This window comes from Typopeltis vanoorti, chromosome 3 (assembly GCF_054136105.1).
Source record: "Typopeltis vanoorti isolate ZY-2024b chromosome 3, IOZ_Tvanoo_1.0, whole genome shotgun sequence".
NCBI lineage: Eukaryota > Metazoa > Arthropoda > Arachnida > Uropygi > Thelyphonidae > Typopeltis > Typopeltis vanoorti.
Window position 1 is genome coordinate 20771406 of NC_143551.1, and position 25925 is coordinate 20797330.

The 25925-nt window shown below is 36.1% G+C and overlaps 1 protein-coding gene across 3 annotated transcripts in view; it reads right to left on the reverse strand.

The window, feature by feature from the left end:
* LOC150107977 (rab11 family-interacting protein 4-like) overlaps positions 1-25925 on the reverse strand; it is a 186317-nt gene that overhangs the window by 117716 nt on the left and 42676 nt on the right. For all 3 annotated transcript variants that reach the window (XM_090415498.1, XM_090415499.1, XM_090415497.1), the window contains exons 2-3: positions 18572-18720; positions 3136-3240 (exon numbers count right to left, since the gene is read on the reverse strand). In XM_090415498.1, coding sequence (XP_090271624.1) covers positions 3136-3240; positions 18572-18687 — 221 coding nt within the window. In that variant the 5' untranslated portion in view covers positions 18688-18720. The remainder of the gene's footprint in view (positions 1-3135; positions 3241-18571; positions 18721-25925) is intronic.

Here is a 25925-nt window from a genome sequence, read left to right on the forward strand (position 1 = left end):
AATATTTTTATCAGAGAATAACATGACTGAATTTGATGCAGGTTCTCTCCTCCCATGCCACCCCACCCCAATACACATACAAGACATCAAGCTAGTAGAGTAATAGCTAACCAAATTAGTGATACTTTGACATACTGTGTGAATTATAACATAACTTGTTCTTCTACACACATATATATAGATATGCTGATGAACATAACATGCAAGTCAAAATGTCAGGAAATTACAGTTATTACTCTAATAAGTTTGTTGTAGTCTCTATAAGTTTACCGTAATGAATGCATCACCATGTGAATCGCAATGAAAGAAAGCAAGGTCATTATCATTATGATAATGAGTAACTATTGACAATTCAATAGAGACTAAAATGAAATGGGTATCTGTGTGCGAGAGGATTATAGTAGGGTACTTCCTCCACAGACTCGGAATTTGAATCATTCGAATGATTTCAACCAGATACATAATACAGCTGTTCCTTACACAGCTAGTGATCTGAGAAATTCAGTCTGATCAAACTAAATGAAAAGGATGAACATGACGTTCTCCACAAACATCTTTACAAATTGCATCAGACCATTTTACACTAAATTTGGTTATTTCTTACATAGTTTCAAGTCCCCTGATAATTTTCACTCAACTGCAGTAAAAGTGAAATGGGAATGTAAAAAATGGTGAAGAAAGTAAAATGAAATAAAAGTAAAAGTAAAATGCAATTGTATCCAATAACACCACAATTATTAAAAAATAATTTCAGTGAGTTGGCTCACTTTTTTTTCACTCATCTTAGAAAAGCATGCAAATAGCATTAATCAGAAAGTTTACAGAACAATATAACTAGTGGCTATGTGAACTTGTACTGAACTATGTTAATATTTATGCAATGAAGGATTGAAGTATTATAAATCTTCAAATAAAAAAAAAAGAAGCATTGTGCAAATTATATACAGATAAACAGAGTGTACTGTCAAAGAAAATTAGCACTATAGCAGTTTGCAGTTCACATATGACTATTTGCAAGGATTAACTGCATAAGGTCAGTGTTACTTTCAAACCTGGAGTGATTTTGATCAGATAATCTGACAATTTGATCCTTTTTTTTTAGATTTTATTTGAACTTTTCTAGAGATGAAAAAGAAAAGTAGTTTTAAGAAATAAAAATCATCATTATTATTATTATGTGACACCTCCAGGGAGTCCAAAGACTCATCGAGAGAGGACATCTACTCTACATTTCTGTCTCCACCACTCAATCCACCAGCTACAACTAACCGCAACTACAGCAATGCCGTCTACCACCACCACTAGTATTTCCACAGATAATCACAAACATCCATGCCTATGTTGGGATTTGAACCCACAACCTTTTGGTTGGAGAGCGGATATGCTAACCACTCGGCCAACCAGGCCAGCTCAATTGTTGTTATTATTATTATCATTATTATATAACACCTCCAGGGAGCCCAAAGACTCATTGAGAGAGGGCACATACTCCACAACTCTCCATCTCCACCACTTAATCCACCAGCTACAACTACGTTCATCATCTACACCAACGGCATCCACCACCGACCACCACTACTAGTATTTTCACAGACAATCACAACCATCCATGCCCATGGCAGGATTCGAACCTGCAGCCTTTTGTCTGGAGAGCGGATACACTAACCACTCGGCCAACCAGGCTTGCTAACAAAAAAAAAAAGAGAGTAGCAGAGGCACAGAGAAGTAAGTTAATTATCAGGCATGTACTGTTTGACAATTTCAACTTGGGAATCAGTCTAAATTTATTCAATAGCTCCTCTTATTCTAAAAACTAAAATTTAAGAGCTATGTTTATGCAATCTTTAATGTGTTTAAAATATATTCTTATTTTTAAATAATGATATATTAGCACGCTGATAAAGTTATTTTGAGTATTTAACGCAGATAGTATTTATGACACAGTACTTATAACCATCTGTGTCTGATGGTTAAAATTGATAATATTTATAACACAGACAGTAGTTAAGAGTACTTAACAGTTTGTCAGGAGTGCCTTCTCCATTATAACATGCAGTGCTATGAAGAAATGTTGCCAGGAATATAACTCATTCAAATATTGGGACTTCTATATCGATATATTAATTAATCATAGCTCATCTCTTTCCAGAAAATCCAACACTAATTATGATCACGATACTCACAACCACAAGTGTCAAATCACATATTCAAGTCTAAAGTTTTTCTAACTCTTCTCAAATTGTTGCAGACTACAATAACTATGATGAACACAAATTCAAAGAAATACATAATTCAAAAGAACCATACAAAAGTATTAAAAAAATTCTGATTTGAAATGCATACAACAGCTCCAGCATGCAAATGAGTTATACAGCACCTAAAAAAAAATACTTATTTCAGCAATCAGTATCAATACTGATAGGAAGAACTTCATTCATTAGTTCCTCTGCAGCCTTACCTGCAAATTTTTTTGCAGGTAAGGCTAAGTCAGCCAGTCTTAGTACAGATTTTGAGCAATTTATAGACATGCAACTTTTCAGATAGGACCTCATCATAGTATTAATTAGATTTCTAATTAATGATGAGGTGGTTAATCAAAATAATCAATTTGAACAGAAGCCACCAAACACTGTATAATCTGATTAAATATGTCTCCTACTTATTAGTTTAAGTTAACTCATCCATAAAAGGCTATAACTTTATAGTACATTAATGTTGTGGGTAGGAGGGTGTGATAATTCGGAAATTCTATTCTAGAGACTAAATGCAGTACTTTTTCCCAAGCCAATTCAGACCTCCAATAAGAAGGGCTCATGCTTTGCAATGAAAATCATCTGCCACCTAATGATTTTTTACAAACATCCATGACACAATGCATCCAAAACCTACTGGTCAAAGCCCTATCCATTTGGCCAACCAGGCTAGAATGTGAACAAAGCATTTTTACTATAATGAATAATGCCATTCCAACAATAATGGCAAACAATACATGATACTACATAATTAATCTTCTCAGGAAAGTTTTTATTTTTGTTTTGACTTAATTTTTATATCATACTTTAAATAGATTAATAGTTTAAAATATTTACACTATTTGCAAAATTAACCATTTCTATATAACATTTACACGTTTACCTTAGAGACTGCTTATGATTGGTATCATGAGCATCACATTCTAGCTCGTCAGCTTCTCCAAAACATTCGTACTGTTCTTCATCACTAATATGTGAACAGTATGTCCTGTGAAAGCAATAAAAACTCTGATATCATAAATCAGTTATTTCAATATCAGGATATAAAAACTGCTATTTCATTTGAGATCTTATAGTTTTTCTATGAATATCAAGCTTTTACTTTAAATGGAAAAGATTCAAGTAAAAGAATGCTGACATCTCTATGTTTACAATGAAATATTTATGGCTTTTGGCATATTTTGCCTTGGTATGAAACTACTTAAAAAAATGGTCTCTGAAAGTCTGAATATTTGCCTCTTATTAGTATAATTTTAACTTCATAGCATTGTTCTCTTCAATTACTTTTCTGAAAGACCAAATTTACAATATTTATTATTATTTTTATTATTAGACACCTCCAGGGAGTCCAAAGACTCATCAAGAGAGGACACCTACACAATCACCATTAAAATTTCACTGCTATAACTCAGTTACACAATATGCAAATCATGACGTTTATCACTTTTGCTAATACTGTACAAATTACATTGAAGAATGTTACATGCACTAAGTCTCAACTTAAATTTTCATCCACAGTTAAGATTTCTATTGATACTTGACTTAATATAAAACTATGCAGAGGACTAGGGCTTCAGTTTATATTTAAAGACAGCAAATGTTTATTTTCAATATAAAATTTCTCCAAATGCTAGTTTACAAGGGTACCGGCATAGCGTTAAAATAACTTCCAAAAATCTCTTTTTTTTTCATCTAGTTCCTGAGTTAGTTGACTTTTAGCACATTTTTAATTCCAGAAAAAACTTGTATTTTAATCAACTCAGAAAAATCAACTGTAGGACATGCACATAATAATCTGCATAAATAACATACTACTTAGGATTAGGAATGTGAAATAGCAACAGTTGTCTGCCATATTCTCATATCATTATTATCATTATTAACTCATGTTAATGGAAATGATAAAAAGTATATGTCTAAATTCAAACTACTGAACTATTGCTCTCACTTCAGTGTTGACTAAAGCAGCATTTTTCAAGTGTGGTCCATGTCTCCCTGAGACCATTTCAGGTAGTCCACAAGTTACAATTACTTTACAAATAATACTAAGATGTTATTTACCTTTTTCACTCTCTCATGAGCATACAGTGAAGTTATCATATACTTCAATCAAAACAACATATCACAATATTAAATCAGAAACCAGCTGTGTTCTATTAAGTCAGACATTAAAGAGATTTGCAAAAATGTAAAACAATGCCACTCTTCTCATTAATTTTTTTTTTTTTTTTTTTTTTTGGAAAACAGTTTTTTTTTTAATAAAAATGTTATGTTAACATGTGATGGGTTTGAATTATTATTATTTTTAAATGAATTAATAAATAAATATTGTAAAAGTTTCTCAGTTTTAATTTCTAATGCAGTAAATATCAATAGATATAACCACATAAATAAAAGCTCTTTGGTGTCTCAATAATTTTTAAGAGTCTAAAGGGATCCCAAAACCAAAAAGTCTGATAACAGGTCTAAAATAATGGAGAAGGTCATAAGTAGTCAACTATTGCACATGGAGATCTCTCTCAGCCAATCATTGACTACCAATATGGAAATCACCAATCAAGATCTATGCAAGATCTCATCTACATCACCTACCTCTAGACACATGTCATGAAACAGTTTGGAGAAACTTGTGCTGAAAGTTTCTCATCAAGTTGTCACTTTATTGCCAACCTTCCTTCCTTTGTAATTGCACTGCCAGTAGTTTTCTCTCAGGTCATTTACTGTGTGTAATAGTGGAATGTGTTCTCTTTTCAGATTTTCTTATTCATTGCAACTGTTCTTCAGGGCGCTGTTATTACACCTACTATTACATAAACAATCTATTCTCACTGACCCTAACTTCAAACCCTGTTCACAGTTTTGCAAATGACAGTGCTGACTACCCATACAACAAATTTTGTAGTGCTCAAACATATCAAAACTTAAGCTCATCTACAATAAGCATAAATTCTTCCATAACACAGTTCTGTCTCCCCTCTCCCCTGGACTGATTCTTATCCAACTCATCCTTGTTGAATGAGTTGAATTTGAGTTATTTTCTTCAATATAGTATGTGTAAGATGTATTTGTCATGAAAGTTGAAAGATTTGTGGAAGGTGAGACTGGTGAGAAAACATGCAAGTGTTTGGAGAGTGAGTGCCAGTTGAGTAGAGAGAATAAACCAATAGTAGAGTAGAAAGTATTGAAAATTTCTATGATAGCAATGGAAAATGTTAATATTGGAGATAATGAAAGTACAATTGGCAAAAGTCACGGAAATGAAAAGAACCTCAAAAAGGAAATAGCTTGTAATACTTCAGAGGACAAAGAGTAAAACTGACAGATTGCAGAAATGACAGGAGATTGGAGCTGCTGAGAAAAGAAAAAAAAACAAGCAGTCTAATATACGAAACAAGATCGCATGAATAAAAGAGAGAAAGAAAGTAACAAGAAAAAAAATTTATGGTGATTCTAAGATAAGAGGAGTAATTAATGAAAGGATAATAAAATCTTGTACATGTGCAAAAATTAATATTAGTGATGATGTCAGAATGCAAAAAAGTAAGATGAAATAATAGATGCTTTTGGCTGGCACTAATGAGCTGAGAGGTGAGAAGTATTATATAATGAAGAAAGTGGTAGAGTTATTGGGAGAGGCAAAAAAAAAAAAAGAACAAGAAGATGAAAACTGCAAATCTGCACCATGCTATGATAGAGGCAAACTGAGGAGGAGAGAAATGATAGCAAATGAATTACAATCAATATGCAGGTTTTGTAGAAGAAACGATGTAGAGTTTGTGGACTTATGGTCTGAATTTGACAGACAAAAATTTATATATTGCTGATGGACTGCACTTACACAGATTTGGAGTTAGGTGTCCAGAGAGATTTGTTCACTGAGAGTGTGGAAATGCCAAGTTAGAAAAACTAAAGCAAATTAGGGTGGATGCAGGCGAACATGTAAGCAGGCACCCATGAAGAAAGTGAGTACTAAAATTAGTGGTAGAGTCACAAGGAGAAAGCAGGTGACTACTACCAGTATGCTGCAAGATTTGGACACTGTGTTTGGACCACTACTGTTTAATTTGTACATAAATGATACTGGAAATAATGAAGGGAAAGATTTGCTAATGATTGCAAAATTGTTTAATAGTTAATCAAGGCAATGTGTTGCCTTGATTAACTATTAAACAATGTAGAAAGCCTGCATGATGATTTAAATAGGCTGACAGTAAGGGCAAAAAATAATGGGTGTCAGTTTAATGCAGAGAAACGTAAAGTTATGAATTTTGGGATAAACAGATTACATGCCATGTACCACACTGATGAGAACTGTACTCCAGGAAATTGATGAAGCTAAGGATTTGGGTGTAGTAATAGATAGAGTTGAAGATTAGAGGGTGTACTGCTAAGATAGCACATAGGATTACTTGGTTATTGAAGAACACATTAAGATGTAGAGGTAAGAATGTTATCATTCCTCTTTATAAGGCCTCAATACATCCACATCTTGAATTTCTTGTGGGGAGGGATGACGTAGTAGTGGAGAGGATCTAGAAGCAAGTGACCAAGATGGCAAGTGGTCTGTGGTTTGAAAAAGTTGGTCGATAGGTGAAAAATGGAGGATATGAGAAACATTTAAGTACTTAAAGGGTTTTATAGGATTGATGCAGAGAAAATATTTCAGCACTTAACTAGAGGAGCAGAACAAGAGGTCATTTCTGGAAATTGAGTAACAGTTTTATAGCAAGGGTGAGAGGATTCCATTTTTTGCATGAAAAGTGGTAAATAAATGGAATGGGTTGCCAGAGTCAGTTGTGAGTGCTATGTCTGTTAATAAGTTCAAGGAGAGGTACAATAAATACTGTGTAAGCAGTTCAGGTGTCCCACAGTAAGTCTTCATGAATGTGCTCATGCAATAATAATCACATCACTTCTATAACACCCTCAGCTTTCAGAAAATCTGGCATCTTCTTTCATTCAAGGTCTTACTTTTTGTCTGTCTAGTTCCTTACTCTGTATAAATCTCAAATTTTCCCAACCTTGGACATGCTTTCACATTTGGGGACAGTTCTTTACAATTAAAGACCTAACAGTTCTTTAACAATTCTTGGTCCTGTTCAGTAAAGAGCAATTTGGTTGATTAACGACTCCTCTCTCTCACACACGCACTCTCTTCAGCCATCATTTCATAGAATTAGTTTCCACATCATCTCTTTTCTATAGATATTTCTATGGGCATTGTTCCTCAGAGCTAGCATCCATTTTGCTTCTCCCATTTCTGCTAAACTACATCAACACAAGCAAGAGCTGTCCAACAACTTTTTATATTTAAACTGTTTATTACATAAATAAAGAGCCAATAGGCTTCATTTCAGCGATGTAAACATTTATATTTAATATATATGTTTTATATTTAAATTCATGAAGTATTCCCTCAAAACTATAACCTCCAATTCATTAAGATCAATATCAATCAATTACTTTGCGCTTGACCCCAGCTCACATACAGCATTTATTTATTATAGACCTTGAAACCTCCTTTTTGTGGATGTGGTATTAACACACACACATAATTATATACTTATATAATAAAAAATTACACTTGTCATAATGTTGATATGATAAGGATTAAAATTCTTTATCTGATTACTAAATGACTTGATTAGTTCTAAAAAGAACTAAGCAAGTCATTTTTTATGATCCTTTGTGTGATCTAAGTTTTTTTTTTAATATATATATATATATATAGAAAGTTTTTTACCTTGGGTATAATATATGTTAAAGATGCCAAGCTATTATAAACCTGGTTTTACTCCATTTCCCAAGTAAGCAAACAGACAAATATGTCAAGTTTGTGCCTGCATGTAGTGCAAGTCTAGGCAACTCGTGGTAAAGGTAGACTTGCACTATGTGCAGGCGTAAACTTGACTTATTTGTCTGTTTGCTTACTTGAGAAATGGAGTAAAACCAGGTTTAAAATAGCTTGGCACCTTTAACATATATTATACCGAAGGTAAAAACTTTCTACATCTATCTCTCATCATGAGATTTTTATTTAATAAGGTCAAAGCACCTTATGGTAACTTGTTTTGGTAAAATACTTATAAGCTCTGTATTACTTAACCTTGGTATTTCTGCCTGGCTCCCACTGATGAGCCCTCAATAAAGGTCGAAACCGGTCTGGGTAGTGGCCCCTTGCCTTTAATGCATAGTGTCATACATCTTCTCAAGGAGATGGGCTTTGCATTAAAGGTAAATATTAAGAATAGTGATCAGAGCTTATTCCACTTTTACCACGAGTTGCACTACGTGCAGGCGCAAACTTGACTTATTTGTCTGTTTGCTTACTTGGGAAATGGAGTAAAACCAGATTTAAAATAGCTTGGCATCTTTAACATATCATCATCAACAAATTCCTGCTATGTACCCTCAAGGGGTGTACAGGATATGACAGTACTACATGAAAAAATTACATCATTACTAACTTCCTATCTACAATTTTCCTCCAAATCAGTCTGCTACTTGTCAAGACTCCAACATTATCAGATCTTATATTTCTATCGTCTAAGGCACTTTGTACCGTATCAATCCACCTATATCTTGGTCTTCCTCTGGGTCGTTTTCCTGCCAACCTGGCAGAGAACACTTGTTTTGCTAATCTTTCCTCTCCCATTCTATTTAAGTGACCATACCACCTAAGATTAGCTCTGCTAATGCATTCCTGGATGCTGACAATGTCAAGTTCTTTCCTAATATCCTCATTGGCGTGAACAGATATTGCCATTGATGCCATCTGTTCACGCCTCTAATCTTTCTCAGGACTCTCGTATCTGCGGTCTCTAGTCTTTGGTCAAGTGTTTTACTTCTGACCCAGCTCTCAGATTCATAAGTTAAAACTGGTTTGAACACTGTCTTGTATACAGCTAATTTAGTGTTCCGACTAATTTCTCTCTTATTCCATATGAATTTATTCAATTGACTTCCCACCATACCAGCTTTGCTGACTCTGTTGTCTATTTCTATATTTAATTTACCATCTTCAGTAAAAATTGTGCCTAAGTAGCTGAAATGTTTTACTTGTTCCACAGGTTCTCCATTCACAACAAATTTCTCTCTCCGACTAATTTCTCTCTTATTCCATATGAATTTATTCAATTGACTTCCCACCATACCAGCTTTGCTGATTCTGTTGTCTATTTCTATATTTAATTTACCATCTTCAGTAAAAATTGTGCCTAAGTAGTTTTACTTGTTCCACAGGTTCTCCATTCACAACACAGTTGACATTTTCAATGATTCTGCCTATTTTCATAGTCTTTGTCTTTTTATTGCTGACCTTCATACCATATCTATTACAACAGCTATTCAATTTAGTCAGAGAATCTTGCAGACTTGTAGCAGATTTATTTAGAAGTATAACATCATCCGCATAAAGCAAAGAGCTGACATTAACATCTCCAATCTTGATATCAGGTTTAATACCACTTTCCTTCATAATGTGATCCATATAGATAATGAATAACAGAGGGGATAATGTACATCCTTGTCTCACACCAGATTTAACATTAAACCATCTTCCTGTACTTCCTTCAATTTTAACTGCTGACTTACAACTCAAATAAAGACTAAGTATTGCTTGATATAATGCCCCATTGACACCATATAACTGCAGCGTATTGAATAGCTTCTCTCTTGGCACCCTATCATATGCCTTTTCCAAATCGACAAAACTTAAATACAGATCTTTGTTATATTCCCATGCTTTCTCGACTATTTGTCGTAAAGTGAAGATCTGATCCTGACAGCCTCTATTTGGCCTGAATCCAGCTTGTTCTTCACCAAGCTTTTCTTCCACAATTCTTCTCAACCGTTTCTCAAGTATACTGGCATAGATCTTGCCAGGAACACTCAGTAGGGAAATACCTCTGTAATTCTCACATTCAGTTTTATTTCCCTTTTTATATATGGGTACTATGAGAGCTCTACTCCAATCATTGGGAATTCGTCCCTCTGTCCAGGCTTTCTGAACTATGCAGTGCAGCCACTGTAAGACTTTTATACCACCATACTTCAGCATTTCTGGTCGAATATCATCTGCTCCTGCTGCCTTTCCACATTTCAAGTCTTTGATGGCTTTTTCTACTTCAAGTATGGATATGTATTCCTGACTGCATGCCTGGTCAGTGTTTTTTATCACTGTGCTGTAATCACTGCTTGTTTCATTTAGCAGTTTTTCAAAGTAATTACTCCATACTTCAAGGATATCTTTTTCTCCTGTTTTCATGTCACCTTTATCATCTCTAACTCCTTTAACAGCACTCTTTCCTCCATTCCTAAGCTTCTTCAACAACCTCCTGAATATTTTGCCACCTTCTTGATATTTATTTTCTATATTCTTGCCAAAGTCCTCCCATGACTTTTGTTTAGCTAGTTTTACACACTGTTTAGCTTTCATACATTTGTCTCTGTATTCTGTAAGAGTAAAAGCTGACTTATTTGCCAGGAACTTTTGATATGCTTTCTTCTTTTCCTTCACTGCCTCTTTAACTTCCTGTGTCCACCAGGGAGTTCTGATTTTTTTATCCTTGCAAACAACCTCACCACATGCCTCTCTGGCAGAATCAATTAATGTTTTCTTCAGAGTTTGCCATTGAATCTCCAAGGTTTGATTCCAGTTCTCAAACTCTTTCATTTTCTTTTCAATAATCTTTCTGTATATTAGTCTACAGTTCACACCTGAGAGCTGCTCAACTTTTATTCACTTTAAAACTTTCTTACACGTTATTCTTTTCAATATGAAATTCAATTTTATCCTGCTCAAGACTAAATAGTGATCACTTCCAATTTCAAATCCTCTGTATACTCTGGTATCCTGCACCAGGGAGAAGACATCACTATCAACAATAACATAGTCAATGAGACTTTTCTTATTCCTAGCGTCTTCTCTCCAAGTGAATTTGTGCACATTTTTATGTTGGAACATGGTGTTAGTAATAACCAGTCCATGTCCTGAGCAGAAATCCAACAGATATTTGCCATTATTATTAGCTTTGCTCTTTTCTCCAAATTTTCCCAAAATATTTTTTATGTCTCGCAATCATTTCCTACTCTGCTATTTACATCCCCATCAAGGACCAACTTTTCCTTTTTCATTGTGTCAGTTGCTTTTTCTAGAGCGTCAAAAAATTCCTCCACTTCTACCTTAGTAGAACCTTCTGTGGGACCATAGGCACAAATAAGTCTCATTGTCCAGTTCCCCATTCTCATATTTGCCCACATTACTCTACTTGAGACTGACTGCCATTCAAGAAGATTAGCCTCGTATTTTGCGTTGAATACTATGGCTAAACATATATATATATATATATATATATATATATATATATATATATTAGCCCAACACACCAGAGGTCCCAAGAACTATGACACAACAGTGTTGCGTGTTGGTAAGCAGTTAGAAGAAGAGGAATTTGTTCATGTATTTAAAAAAAAAAAAAACTTGAAGGTTGTAGTCATTGGGGAAGACTGTTCCAAGAGCTAAGGTATAGGAAATGAAGGCAGAAGATAAGACGTTGGTTCAATGAGTTTGGAGTTGAAAACTCTATATTGTTGTTGACTGGCAGCTGCTCAGTGAGTACAGGAAAGTGGAAGGATGATAGTGGCCAGGTCAGAGGAGCAGTTGCTGTATCATGTCTCAAAAGAGACATGATGCAGCAACAGAAAATCTATGGGAAAGCAAATAGAGAGAGAGATCATCATTTAAGCAAATTGCTCATATCTGTATATAATCAAGGCATTCTGAGAGAAGTTTAGGTGCACCATCCCAAATGTTAAATAGTATTCTAAGGTTGGACAGATTTAAATTTTATAAAGTTAGGAATTATTATTATTATTTGACAACTCCAGGGAGTCCTAAGACTCATTGAGGGAGAGCACCTACTCTACAACTCTCCGTCTCCACAACTCAACCTCATCTACACCAACAGCATCTACTGTCCATCATCACCACTATTATTTTTACATACAATCACAAACATCCATGCCCACAGTGGGATTCGAACCCATAGCCTTATGGCTGGAGAGCAGATATGCTAACCACTCAGCCAACCAGGCCGAATTGAGCAGGAGGAGAGAAGTACTATTTGGAATGGAAAAGAATAATCCATTTTTTTTTTTTTTTTTTGAAGCTGAAGAAGCTATTAACCTGATACATTTATGCCAGGATATATTAAATGCAAGACTAACCAAATGACAAGATCAGTGGCATGGTTAAAAAAAATCTTGAATTGTGAGTTACCTGAGCACTACAAGGTTTTAAAAATGAAAAGAGGAATGTAGAATACAGTCATCAGCAAAGCTATGAATAGAATTGGTGTACTCTTATACTCTTCCTCTGATAATCTTCCTCCTATGTAATAGATATCACATAGGAGGAAGAGTATCAGTGACAGCACTGAACTTTGGGATACACCAGCATGAACTAAAAAATCTAATGAAAGGAAACCATCCACAATAACCTGGAGTGAACAGCCAGAGAGGAAATTGACAATCCATTTGGAAAGGAGATTACTGTAACATGGTATCTTCTAAGACTCAATGAAATGCCTAAATACCATCCTCACAGGGTACAACTAGCTAAATTAGAGCAAAATTAGTTGCACAAGACACAGGTAACTAGAGGAAATGGATCTCAGTCTTATGTGTCAAAGGGTATAAAAATGATAAGTAATAGTAACTATTATTTCAAGGATAGCCTTAACACAAATCCCAGAAGAAAGAGGAAGACTTAAAATTAACTTGGCAGAGAATGAAGAAGGAAGGGAGAATGGGTGGTTGGGAGAGAATTTGCAACTAATTCTGCAATCCATTCCACTCATTCCCCACTCTTCACACAAAAAATCTCGTCTGCACATAGCTACTAACCACATTCTTATACAACTTCCACAAATGGCCTCTGGTTCTCTGACTATTTGTCATACATTAAAAAATTTCCTTTGCATCAATTCTATAATTATTATACAGCATCCCCATGGAGTCCAAAGACTCAATTTGGGAGAGCCAAACTAATTATTATATGCACAAAACCTACCATATCTCTCTCCACTCCTTAAACTCATTCACTGTGACGGAACTCACAACTAATTCTGGCAATCTATTCCACTCATTCCCTACTCTTCACACAAAAAATCTGGTCTGCACATCCCTACTAACCAGTTTTACACAACTTCCATGGATGGCTTCTAGTTCTCTGATTATTTGCTATATCTTAAAAACTCCTTTAATATCTATCATGTCAGCTCTTTTCCACCTATCAACTAAACTTTGTAACCCACAAACCTTTAGTCTGTCCTCTAAGAAGCATTCCACAGACTTATCACTCATCTGAATCTTATCTCCACCTCCTTACCACTTCCTTGTCTTCAAGAAACCCAGGTGACCAAATCTGTGCACAGTAATCAATATGGCTGAATCAGAATCATGACCTTATAAAGAGATATGATAACATCCTTATCTTTACTTATTACATCAAAGTAATCCTTTGAGCTATTTTACCAACTTTAGCAATATGTCCTCTGAATTTCAACTCTCTGTCCACTATTATCCCCAAGTCCCTAGCCTCATCAATTTCCTGCAATCCATTACCGTTAATATGATACACTGTATGTAACCTTTTTTGACCCAAAGTGAATAACGTTACATTTTGCAACATTAAATTGACAATCATTATCCTTTGCCAGAATGCCAATTTATTTAAATCATCCTGCAGGATATCTACATAACCTTTATCAACTATTGCTCTCCCCAGTTTTGCATTATCATCAAACAACTAATATACTGCTCTTAAATCTTTGCCTATATTATTGATATACAAATTAAAGAGTAGTGGCACTGGTACAGAACTCTTAGGTACTCCACTAGTCACCCTCATAGATTCCACTCCACCATATACTACTCTTTGGTGTGTGTCTGTCAGCCACCTTCCTATCCATGCTACTAGCCTCATATCCATTCCCATCTTCTCCAGTTTTTATAATAGTTTTCCATGTGGTATTCTGTTAAATATATTTGCAAAGTCCAGGCATATTATGGTGTAGACATTTCCTTTACCCAATCAACTGTCATTTTATTATAAAATGTGAATAAATTACTAAGACAGAATCCACCCTTTATAAACCCTTGCTGCCCACTATAGAGTATCACATCCCTATCATCCACTGTTGGATTTAACCAACTTTTCCAATACTTGAACAACCACTCAGATATATTAATTGGTCTGTAGTTCACTACTTCTGTCTTGGAACCACCTTTGGCACTATCTTACCCTTTTACTACTCCTCTGGACACCTGCAGAGTTGAGACTTAGACTGAACAATGAAGAAATGAAGAAAAGAGTGTTGTATGGTGACTTGTTATTAAGAGGACTGACAGATGGGAGTTTAACTAAATCGTACTTACCAGGTGCGAAATTTAAGGATGTAAGTGAGAGTATTAGAGCGCAAAAACAGAGGGTGAAAGAATTGATCGTTGTGGCGGGTGAATGAATTGAAAGGAGATAAATTTTTTATGCGAGAGGACTTGAAAGTATTGTTAAAGGTAGCAAAAGAAAAGAGTGGCAGAGTTAGGATGGTGAGTCTGTTGTTGTGGTATGACAGAGAGGAGTTTAGAAGGAGGGCCATAATCGCAAATGACTTTATGCGCAGGTTATGCAGACGGTGTGGTGTGGATTCGTGGATGTGTGGAACGAGTTTGATGGGCGAAAGGATTTATACAAGATGGATGGCCTGCATTTGAATGGATTTGGTGTGCAGAGACTGGAAAAAGTGTTGCTGAATGAAGTGAAAATGGATGTGCAGAACCAGGGAAACTAGAACTACCAAGAAGGGGGGAGAAGTGGATATGCAGACATCAGTGAGACAGTTGAGTGTAAGAATGTATATAATGTACTCAAGCCAGTACTAAAGACAAGAAATTGGAATGGGATAGTTAGAATAATGCATCAAGATAGGGGTGGGACAAAGGGACCTCTGCATTAGGAGTATTAGGAACAAGAAGGAAGACTTTTTGGCCTTGATTGGCTCTTCCTGGCCACAGGTTATTGGCATTAGTGAAACATAGCTGATGGAAGATGATATAGTTAGTGGGACAGAATGCATAGGTTATAGTGTGTTTAGGAGGGAGAGAAAATAAAATGGGGAGAGGAGTGTTATTGATGATAGCTGATGAACTGCAGCCAAGGAGAATTGAAGTTGTCTCACAGGATAGTGAAAAGAGCTCATTTGAGGCTATTTGGTGTGAGATTCAGCCTGGCCAAACAAAATATACAGTTGGGTGTTGCTATAGACCAGATGATGGAATAGATGGTGGAGATAGTATGCATAAACAAATTGATGAAATGAGTGGAAGGAGGGTAATTATTATGGGGGATTTCAACTATCGTAACATTGATTGGAAGGAGGAGAGGACACATGTAAGGAAGGAAATGGATTTTATTCAATTATTAAGGGATAACTATCTGAGACGTGAGAATGTCGCATAGTTGTGCGGACATGATGTTTAGAGCCTCCCTCGATGAGTCTAAGGACTCCCTGGAGTCGCCCATAATAATAATAATAGTAATAATAATAATAATAAGCTGAATACTTCCTGTTCATCTACTCAATTTTGATATGCACCTCTGTGACAACGCAAAATGATCACTCATGCACTTTGTACTACTCATCAGTATGCTGATCATCTTTTTCTTTATATTCCTTCCACAATGTTTTCTTTTTTTGCAGCTGTTGATTTATATCTCTACTCTACACTTAATTCCCACTTGGTTTATCCTCCTTACTTTGGATATGCAGACTGTTACTCTTCTCCCAAACAATCTCTTCATCCCTGTTTTGGTCTTATAATGTATATTTTGCAGTTATTTTCTTCTAATGAATCTCATTTCACTTGTTTTTATTCTTTGTCTATCTTGTTTATTTATTACCCAAATTTTGCTACCATATAATAGTGTAGGTACTGCTAAAGTACTGTATATTTTTAACTGTGTTTCTTTTTTTGTATAATATCAGGATTAAGAGTTTTATTTATCGGTCATCTATAACCTGTAACAATTTTGAAGTTTTTTAGTTGAATATCTTTTTCTTCTTCATATGATATTTCCCATCCAAATAATTAAAAGTATTTATCTGTTCTATTATTTTATTATTAATAGAACAGATAAGTACTTTATTATTAATTTACTTCTAAATGGAGTTTATCCACAAAATGACATTGTTTTAGTTTTGTCACTAGATATATTCATTCTAAACTGTTCTACCATGGTGTTTAAATTATGTACTGCTTTTTGCACTTTATTCTTATTATCCATAACAATAAGTATGCCACCATGATATTTCTGTAAATGTTTTACTAGTTCTACCTCTTTTTTTTCTCTGATGCTTGTTATATTCTATAGTGGTTGATACACATTGTGATGGTACAAAATAATAGGATATTATGTTGACTGAGGAGGAGGAGAAGGGTGTCTCCTCTTTAATCCTCTGAGGTTATTCCAGCATGTAATTATTCATTGTTCATGATGGTTTCCTAACAGAAAGTTGATGTCTTTGTATAAACAGGAGACATCCCCCAGTTGAAATAATATGTTATTATTTTCTACCATCATAATGTGTATGCAGTTTCAGCCACTACAGAATTCAATTTTTGCTGGCAATCCTAAACTGCCATCCCAGTCTTGTGTTCAGCATCTAAGTGAATATTTACTAAAAGATACACTACAGAAAGGGAAAGGTCACTACCCCAGACCGGTTTTGACCTTTATGAAGTCTATTCAGTGGGAGCCAGACCCAGAGGTGATATCAAGGTTGAAGCAACGCAGAACTCATATTTCCATATGCCAGTTGCCAAAAGATATCACTTCAACCTCAATCAAGGTCAAAACTGGTCTGTGTAGTGACCTTTCCCATAATGCATAGCATTATACATGTCCTCAAGGAAATGCTTCGCATTATGGGATACTAAGGAACGTGATGAGAACTTAGTCCACCTTTGCCACGAGTTGCCCCAGTCCTGAAGATACTTCAGGCGCAAACTTTGTTTGCTTACACTTGGATAAAGGATTAAACTAAATATATAATTTATAATCTAACCAAGTGGAAAAAACCTTCCAGCATCTTTTTCTAATCCAGAGTAATTTAATAATAAGGTGTGCCACCTTTTGGCAACTGGCATATGGAAATATCAGTTCTGCATTGTTTCAACCTTGGCATCACCCCTGGGTCAAGCTCCCACTGACAAGACCTCTAGGTCGAAACTGGTTGGAAGCTTGGGTGATGAATGGCAATATTGCAGCCCATGAAGTATGAAGTTTTAACTGAGGCTTGGCTGTTGCTGCCACCCAGGTCCTGGGGGAGGGGATAACGAATGGCAATGCTGTAGCCCATGAAGTCAGCTGTTGCACGGCTGTTACCCCCCCCAGATGAAATATGAGCAGCTCTGCATGGTGGTGGGGTGAGTCTGCCACAGGGAAGAGCCAACACTGAGAGTTCTTCTCAGTGGCAGGGTGAGCCTGTTACTGAGGGGAACAATGCTGAGTTTTTGATCCTGCGGGTCACTCATTGTTGGGTGATACCTCACGGGTTTTTGGAGAGGTAACCCCACACTTAAACAGGGAAACCAGTCCCATAATGCATAGCATTATACATATCTGCAAGGAGATGTGCTTTGCATTATAGGATACTAAGGAAAGTGATGAGAACTTAGTTCACTTTTGCCACGAGTTGCCCCAGTCCTGAAGATATTTCAGATGCAACTGATAAAGGATTAAACTAAATATATAATTTATAGTATCGGAAAGAATGAAAGTCGGTGAAAACATTTTTAATATATGCATCACTGATATCCAAGCAATCTGTGATCATCTCTGGAAAATCTGCACAACTCCAGCTAGCATTCAGTATTAATACTATGTGCAATATCCCAAGTGGTGCAACACTCAAATACAGTATGACATTTTCAACAAAAATCTTAAGTTAAGAATTTACACTTGAGTGTTAATCAAATACAGACATTATTTTATAAATATGTGTAGTCACTTCAGGAGACAAGGATAAAAATGATAATTCACAGTTCATTTGAAATATTTTTAATCAGATTAACTATTGTAAATATCTGATATGTCTCAAAATTATACTGGGATAATATTATAGTTTCAGAATACTGCATTTTCAGAATTTGAGCATAATTATTGCAATTACATGATAGAGAAATTCCATACTCTTTTTTCTCTAATAATCATTTAAAAATTGAACAAGATTCTTTTTAATTAAGCTTATTTAACTTACCTCTCAGAACCTCCCCAGTCTTCTTGAGAACTTAGGCCATTACAGGGAATCCCTACACCGCTGTCTGTGTCTTCTACTGAAGTATCAACAATAGCATTGTTATCATGTTGGGACATCCGTGGACTACAGTTCAATATCTCACTAACAGCCTGAAAATTTATAAAACATTGCTTATATAAGAAACAATTAGCTATTTAAGAAATAGCACATATAAATAAAATTAAAAATGAAGACGTTCATACTCTAGACACTAGTGCCAAACTGTAAATAACTATCTTAGTGACCTGTATCGTGGCTGAGGGGTTCTGCATCACTAGCCAAGAGCACATGCCGTGTCCTATGTAGAGGCAAGAAAGCAATGTACTGAGACCAATTTGTATGCAAGAGAGGAAGAGGAGGAAGATGTAAATAAAAGAAAAATTTGAGCCAACATTCGCTAGATAAGTATTGTATATCACAAGAAATACAATGAATTATATTTAATAGAAAATTCACATTAGGATATTATTTGAATAATTATAAAACAGTTATAGAGGCAATGTTGATTGTAATCAAAATGCTGAGGATAGTTTACAAGTCCTTGAAAACAACTTTACCACAATTTCCATAAGAAACAGTATTGAAATATTAAAGAAATAAAAAAAATGCTTTAAAAAAATGTAATGGCTTAGAGATGAGGAGATCAAAAAATTGGAAATATTAAGTTGTATATTTAAAAAAATTCAAATACAAACACAAATGTGCATCCTATCTTTATTATAGCAAATGAGTTTATTATAATGGTGTTTGCTTTAGAGAATCAATTGTATACTGGTATATTCAATTTATTGATATACAAATCCTAGCCTAGATCCTGTGCTATATGTTTTAGAGCTTGTATAATGTCAGATTAATGTAAAGTTAGTTAAGAATTTATTGATTTTAACCTCCCTACCAGCCAATGTGGATGAAATAGTGACACCAAATTGCATTTCTTATCTATGTTATTCAATGGGTTTTAGAGTTTCGTATCCAGATTTATCTCGACGTGACGTCCATAGAAGTCGTGGCCGGTGGGGTAAATGTTTCTCAAAGTATGTATGTATGTATGACTTTTCCAGCTTTTAATCTGATTTTGAAGTTATGTTTTATATGTTAAAATGTTCTAGTTTTATCAGTTCTGCCTATTATTACATTTATAATAATTATTAATATAATAACATAAAATAAAATAAAATAAATAAAAAGCATTATTATTATTATAATACATACACCTCCATGGAGTCCGAAGACTTGTTGCAAGAGACCCAATCTATCATACCTCTCCTTGAACCCATTAACAGAAAAGCACTCACACTGACTCTGGCAACCCATTCCACTCATTCACAACTTTTCAAGCAAAAAATCTAGTCCTCACACCCCTACTAACCACACCTTTATTCAACTTCCAGGGATGATCCTTGTTCTGGCTCCCCCTCTAGCCAAGTGCTGAAACATTTCCCCTGCATCTATCCTATAAAGCCCTTTAAGCAACTTAAATGTTTCTATCATATCCCCTCTTTTACTCCTATCACCCAACTTCTGCAATCCACACACCTTCAATCTATCCTCATACAGAACATTCCATAGGCCACTCATCATCTTGGTCCCTCGCCTCTGCTGAATCTTCTCCACCTCTTCCTCATCCCCAAGAAATCCAAAGGACCAGACTTGAGTACAGTAATCCAGATGTGGGCATATCAAGGCACATCTACTTGTTAATCTGTTCTTCAATAGCCAAGTAATCTTATGAGCTACCTTAGCACAATATGTCCTCTAAACTTTAACTCTCTATCTACCACTTCCCCTAAATCTCTAGCTTCATCTATTTCCTGGAGTACAGTGTCATCAATGTGATACATGACTTATACATCACAAAATGCATAACTTTACATTTCTTGACATTAAACTGACACCCATTAACTTTTGCCCATACTGACAGCCTATTTAAATCATCCTGCAAGTTCTTCACATTACCTTGATTAACTATTACTTTACCTAATTTCGCATTATCAGTAAACAGCTGAATATTTCCCTTCAGGTTATTTCCTATATCATGTCCTAGCACTGAACTTTGCAGCACACCACTAGTCACTTGTTTTTACCTCAATTCTTCCCCTCCACATACTGCTTTTAGATATCTGTCCAGCCTGAAATACTGATTGGTCTATAATTTGCTACTGTAGTCTTAGAACCTCCCTTATGCAAAAGAATTATTTTCCCTCTTTCCTCTCCCTTGGAACTCTACCAGAGCTGAGACTTAAATTAAACAGCCTAGTCAAAAGCATTGCCAGTTCCCTTGCACATTCTCACAAAACCCTAGCTGATATCCCATCTAATCACACAGCTGTATTCACATTGAAATTCTGCAATATCCTAAGAACCTCCAATTCATCCATCTCTGTTCCCACATTAGTGTCTGTCACACAGGTTAAAGCAGCAACCTCACTAGGATGATATATCCTTGCAAAGTGGTAACTCAATAACCCAACTATTTTATCTGCTTCTGTGTCTTCATGACCATCATCACTCATTAATGTTAATCTTCCATAGTATTTCTTCCTCTTACTTGCCACATAACGAAAGAACACTATGGAATTTCCTTTGGCCTGCTTGACTAAATTCTTTTCATAATCTGAATTTACCTTCCTTGCCATGCTGGTCACCTTTCTCTTTATATACCCTCTACAGCATTTTCTTCTTCTGCAGCTCATGCTTAATGATATTATTCATCCATCTAACTCCTACCTCATTAACCCTCCTTATCCTAGGTGCACAATTTAATAACTGCTTCTTCTAGATGACCCTTAGCTATATCCCATACACTTTAACATCCTTACCCTGCAGTGTTTTATGCCATGGCAGAGATGTAAGCTTCTTCCTAAGCATGTCATAATCACCTGCCTTGTAGTTCCACAAATACCCCTTCTTGATAGAATATTCCTCACGTTTTACAATCTCCCAAGTCAAGACTGTACATCACGTTCACTAATTGGAAGTAATGTTGTCACCTTGGTTATGAATAGATCTTCTGATCCTATGACCAGGTTCAATACTCTCCCACCCCTAGTCCCTTCCATCACATGCTGCCTTATATAATTATCTCTCAGCAGGTGTATAAATTCTATTTCCTTTCTGACATGTGATCTTTCTTCCTTCTTACTAGCCTTAATCTCACACCAGATTGCTTCAAATGAACAACCACCCTCCTGCTTATCTGCTGTTCTTTTTTGGTGTTGCAATTCATCTGCTATCATCAGTACTCCTTCTCTCCCCCCATCCTATCTTCCCTGAAAATACTAAACCCTTCACATTCAATCCATGTGACTACATCATCTGCTGTTAGCCAAGTCTCACTAATATAACACCTATAACTTTTGGCGAGGTTGTACTAACCAATGCCCAAAACTCCTCCCTCTTGTTTCTGATACTTCTGGCATTAGTATATAGAAACATTATAGTATATATATATAAGTAGTATATATTATTACGGGCAACTCCAAGGAGTCCTTGGACTCATCGAGAGACCTAACATCATGTCAAGAACAACTATTCGACATTCACACAGTATCTATCATACCTCACCTTGAACTTATTCACAGTCATGGCACCCACAACAGACTCTGGTAGCTTATTCCACTCATTCACCACTCTCCAAGTAAAAAACCTAGCTCTAACACCCTTGCTAACCACACTCTTGCCCAGCTTCCATGTATGGCCCCTAGTCCTCCCACCACCAGTCCTATTCTCAAAAATATCTTCTGAATTAATCTTATAGAAACCCTTCAGTAATTTGAATGTCTCAATCATATCATCCCTTTTCCGCCTATCAACCAATTTCTGCAACCCACAAATCTTCAATCTGTTCTCATAAGGTTCATCCCATAGACCTGCTATCATCTTGGTCACTTGTCTCTGGATCCTTTCTACCTCCTCCCCATCAAGAAGAAACCCTAGCGCCCGAATCTTGGCACACCAGATGGGGTCTTATCAAGGCTTGCTACAGAGGAACAATAACCTGTGATTTGATGAGCTGATTTAGCCACTTTTGCGATGTGCCCCCTAAACTTCAACTCCCTATCCACAGACACTTCCAAATCCCTGGCTTCGTCAATCTCCTGGAGTACGGTTCCACCAATGTGATATACTGCTGCTAATCTTTTCACCCCAAAATGCATAACTTTACACTTTGCCACATTAAATTGACATCCATTCTGTTTAGCCCAGTCCTCCAAACTATCCAAATCATCTTGCAAAATTTTGACATCCTGTGCACTCACTATTGCTCTACCCAACTTTGCATCATCAGCAAACAAATTGAAAAGTAGTGGTCCAAGAACAGAACCCTGCGGCACACCACTAGTCACAGGCCATCTTTTGGACTCTACTCCTGAATAAACCACTCTTTGATATCTCTCCATCAACCACCCTCCTATCCATCTCACCAACCCTATATCCATCCCCCATATGTTGCAGTTTACTGATTAGAATTCCATGTGGTATCCTGTCAAAGGCCTTAGCAAGGTCCAGTAGAATCACTGTAAACCCATTACCCATATCCAATTCAGCCGTCATTGTCTTATAAAATGTGTGAGCAAGTTAAGGCAGCATGATTTATCCTTCATGAAACCATGCTGTTTCCCCCCCCATACAGTATCCCATTTTCATCTATCTAATCCTGTATTTTTCTCTTGACTATTTACTCCAAGACCTTGACAATGATTCCTGATATGCTGATCGGTCAGTAATTTACAACAGCAGTCTTGGAACCTCCTTTATGCAGTGGAATTATTTTCCCCTCTTTCCACCTCATCGGGACTAACCCAGACCTGAGACTCAAATTAAACAAAATGGTCAAGGGCACTGACAATTCTTTAGCCGCTTCACGTACGACACGAGCTGGTATACCATCCAATCCCATATATAAATATAATAAGTGATATAAATATAATATATTTATTTAACATAATTATAGCATATAATAGTTGTTATATTTTGTCAATACAATAATAAAAAAAACCACGTATACCCCACAATGCTATTCTTGTATAGTGATGTTATTCATCATCACAACAACTGATATTACCACTGCTTTTGACTCTAATTTCTTATGGTAGGCAATTTATAAGTTGTTTTTAAATGATGTTTGTCAAATTTTAATATAAAAGTGATAAGATTTAAACTAAAATTGAAACGACTCAAGAAATTTCGGAAAGGATCTCAAATTGCATTAAATTTGACTCAAAGTGCAGTCATTATGGTGCATCATTTCAAATAACTTTGCACTAAAAATACAGTAATTCAAATGAAAAAAAAAAAAGTTGGTAATTTTACACATTTTAGTTAGTAAAGATTCTAAATACCAAATTTCAATAAAATAACTCCAGCCAGAGGCAAAATACCATGTCTAGGACGTGTATGTGTGTGGGGGAGGGTGGGAATGAATCACATAGGTGTTTGTGCATTGTGAAAATACATAAATGATGATGAAGGAAACAAACATGGAACTAGCACCTCCATAGCGCAATTGGAAGAATGATGGTATGTTGCATCCTTCGATTAGAAAAGGAGTTGGAAGTTTAGGAGTTGCACTACCTTACCCTAGTCCTGAAGATATTTACAGGTGCAAACTTTGTTTGCTTACACTTGGATAAAGGATTAAACTAAATTTATTATAGTCTAACCAAGTGAAACATAAACTTCCAATATCTTTCTCTAAATCCAGAGTAATTCAACAATAAGGTGGTACACCTGTTGACAACTCCTATAGGTAAATATGACCTCTCCTATTGCTTCTGCCTTAGTATCTTCACGGTTGGGTCTGCCTCCCTGCTGGATATATATGAGAGGCTCTGCTTGGGGTAGGTTTTTACTTGTCTCTGAGTAGAGCCACTGCTGAGATTATGGCTCTGTCTGGTGGTGGGATGAGCCAACGCTGAGAAGTTCTTCTTGGTGATGGGGTGAGCCTGTCACTGAGTGGAACAAAGCTGAGTTGGGTGATCTTTTGGGATCGTCTAATTTTTAGACGATCTTTACTTAAATACACCTCAATAAAGGCCTGAAACTGGTCTGGGTAGTGGCCCTTCCCTTAATGTATAGCAGTATACATGTCTGCAAGGAGATGTGCTTTGCATTATGGGAGATACTGAGATAGGAGTGATGATAGCTTGGTCCACCCTTGCTCGGAGTTGCCTGATGTTGCATTACCTTACCCTAGTCCTGAAGATATTTTCAGGTGCAAAAAAGGGGTGCTTAAGGGTCAAAGATGTATAACTGAGAGGAGACCTCCACATAGCCTTTAAAGGAATGCGGAGAACCGACCAGGGCTTCTGACCTAATGCCCAATCCTCACCTTCTCGTGGTGCATACTGTTGGGTATCTACTTTGATACTGAACGAACGGGGATGGGCTGGCAATTTGGGATTTAGCCGACCAAATTGTATTCTTATTGGTTAAACTAAAATAAAAAATGATGGTACAACATGACAGAATTTCATGCCGGCTGGGGCGTCGCCCGGTTAAACAAGGCCCCCGTTGTTTTCGCCAGGGAACCAGGGCGAACAGCAAAAAGTCAGCTACTGGAACAAATCTGAAAACAAACCCCAACTCAACATCACCAGAGTTAAAGATCGGAACTATCAACGTACGAAGCCTGAATGGCAAAGAAATGAAGCTAGCTGAGGAATTAGATAAGTACCAGATCGACATAATAGGGGTGACTGAAACAAAAAAGACCAAAACTGGTGAGATCTTTCTGAGCAATAAATACAAAATGTTATATTCAGGCAATGACAATCAAGGAAAAGAAGGAGTAGCCATAGTATTCAACACAAAATACGAGGCTAATCTTCTTGAATGGCAGTCAGTCTCAAGTAGAGTAATGTGGGCAAATATGAGAATGGGGAACTGGACAATGAGACTTATTTAAGGTAGAAGTGGAGGAATTTTTTGACGCTCTAGAAAAAGCAACTGACACAATGAAAAAGGAAAAGTTGGTCCTTGTTGGGGATCTAAATAGCAGAGTAGGAAATGATTGCGAGACATACAAAAATATTTTGGGAAAATTTGGAGAAAAGAGCAAAGCTAATAATAATGGCAAATATCTGTTGGATTTCTGCTCAGGACATGGACTGGTTATTACTAACACCATGTTCCAACATAAAAATGTGCACAAATTCACATGGAGAGAAGAGGCTAGGAATAAGAAAAGTCTCATTGACTATGTTATTGTTGATAGCGATGTTTTCTCCCTAGTGCAGGCCACCAGAGTGTACAGAGGATTTGAAATTGGAAGTGATCACTATTTAGTCTTCAGCAGGATAAAATTGAATTTCAT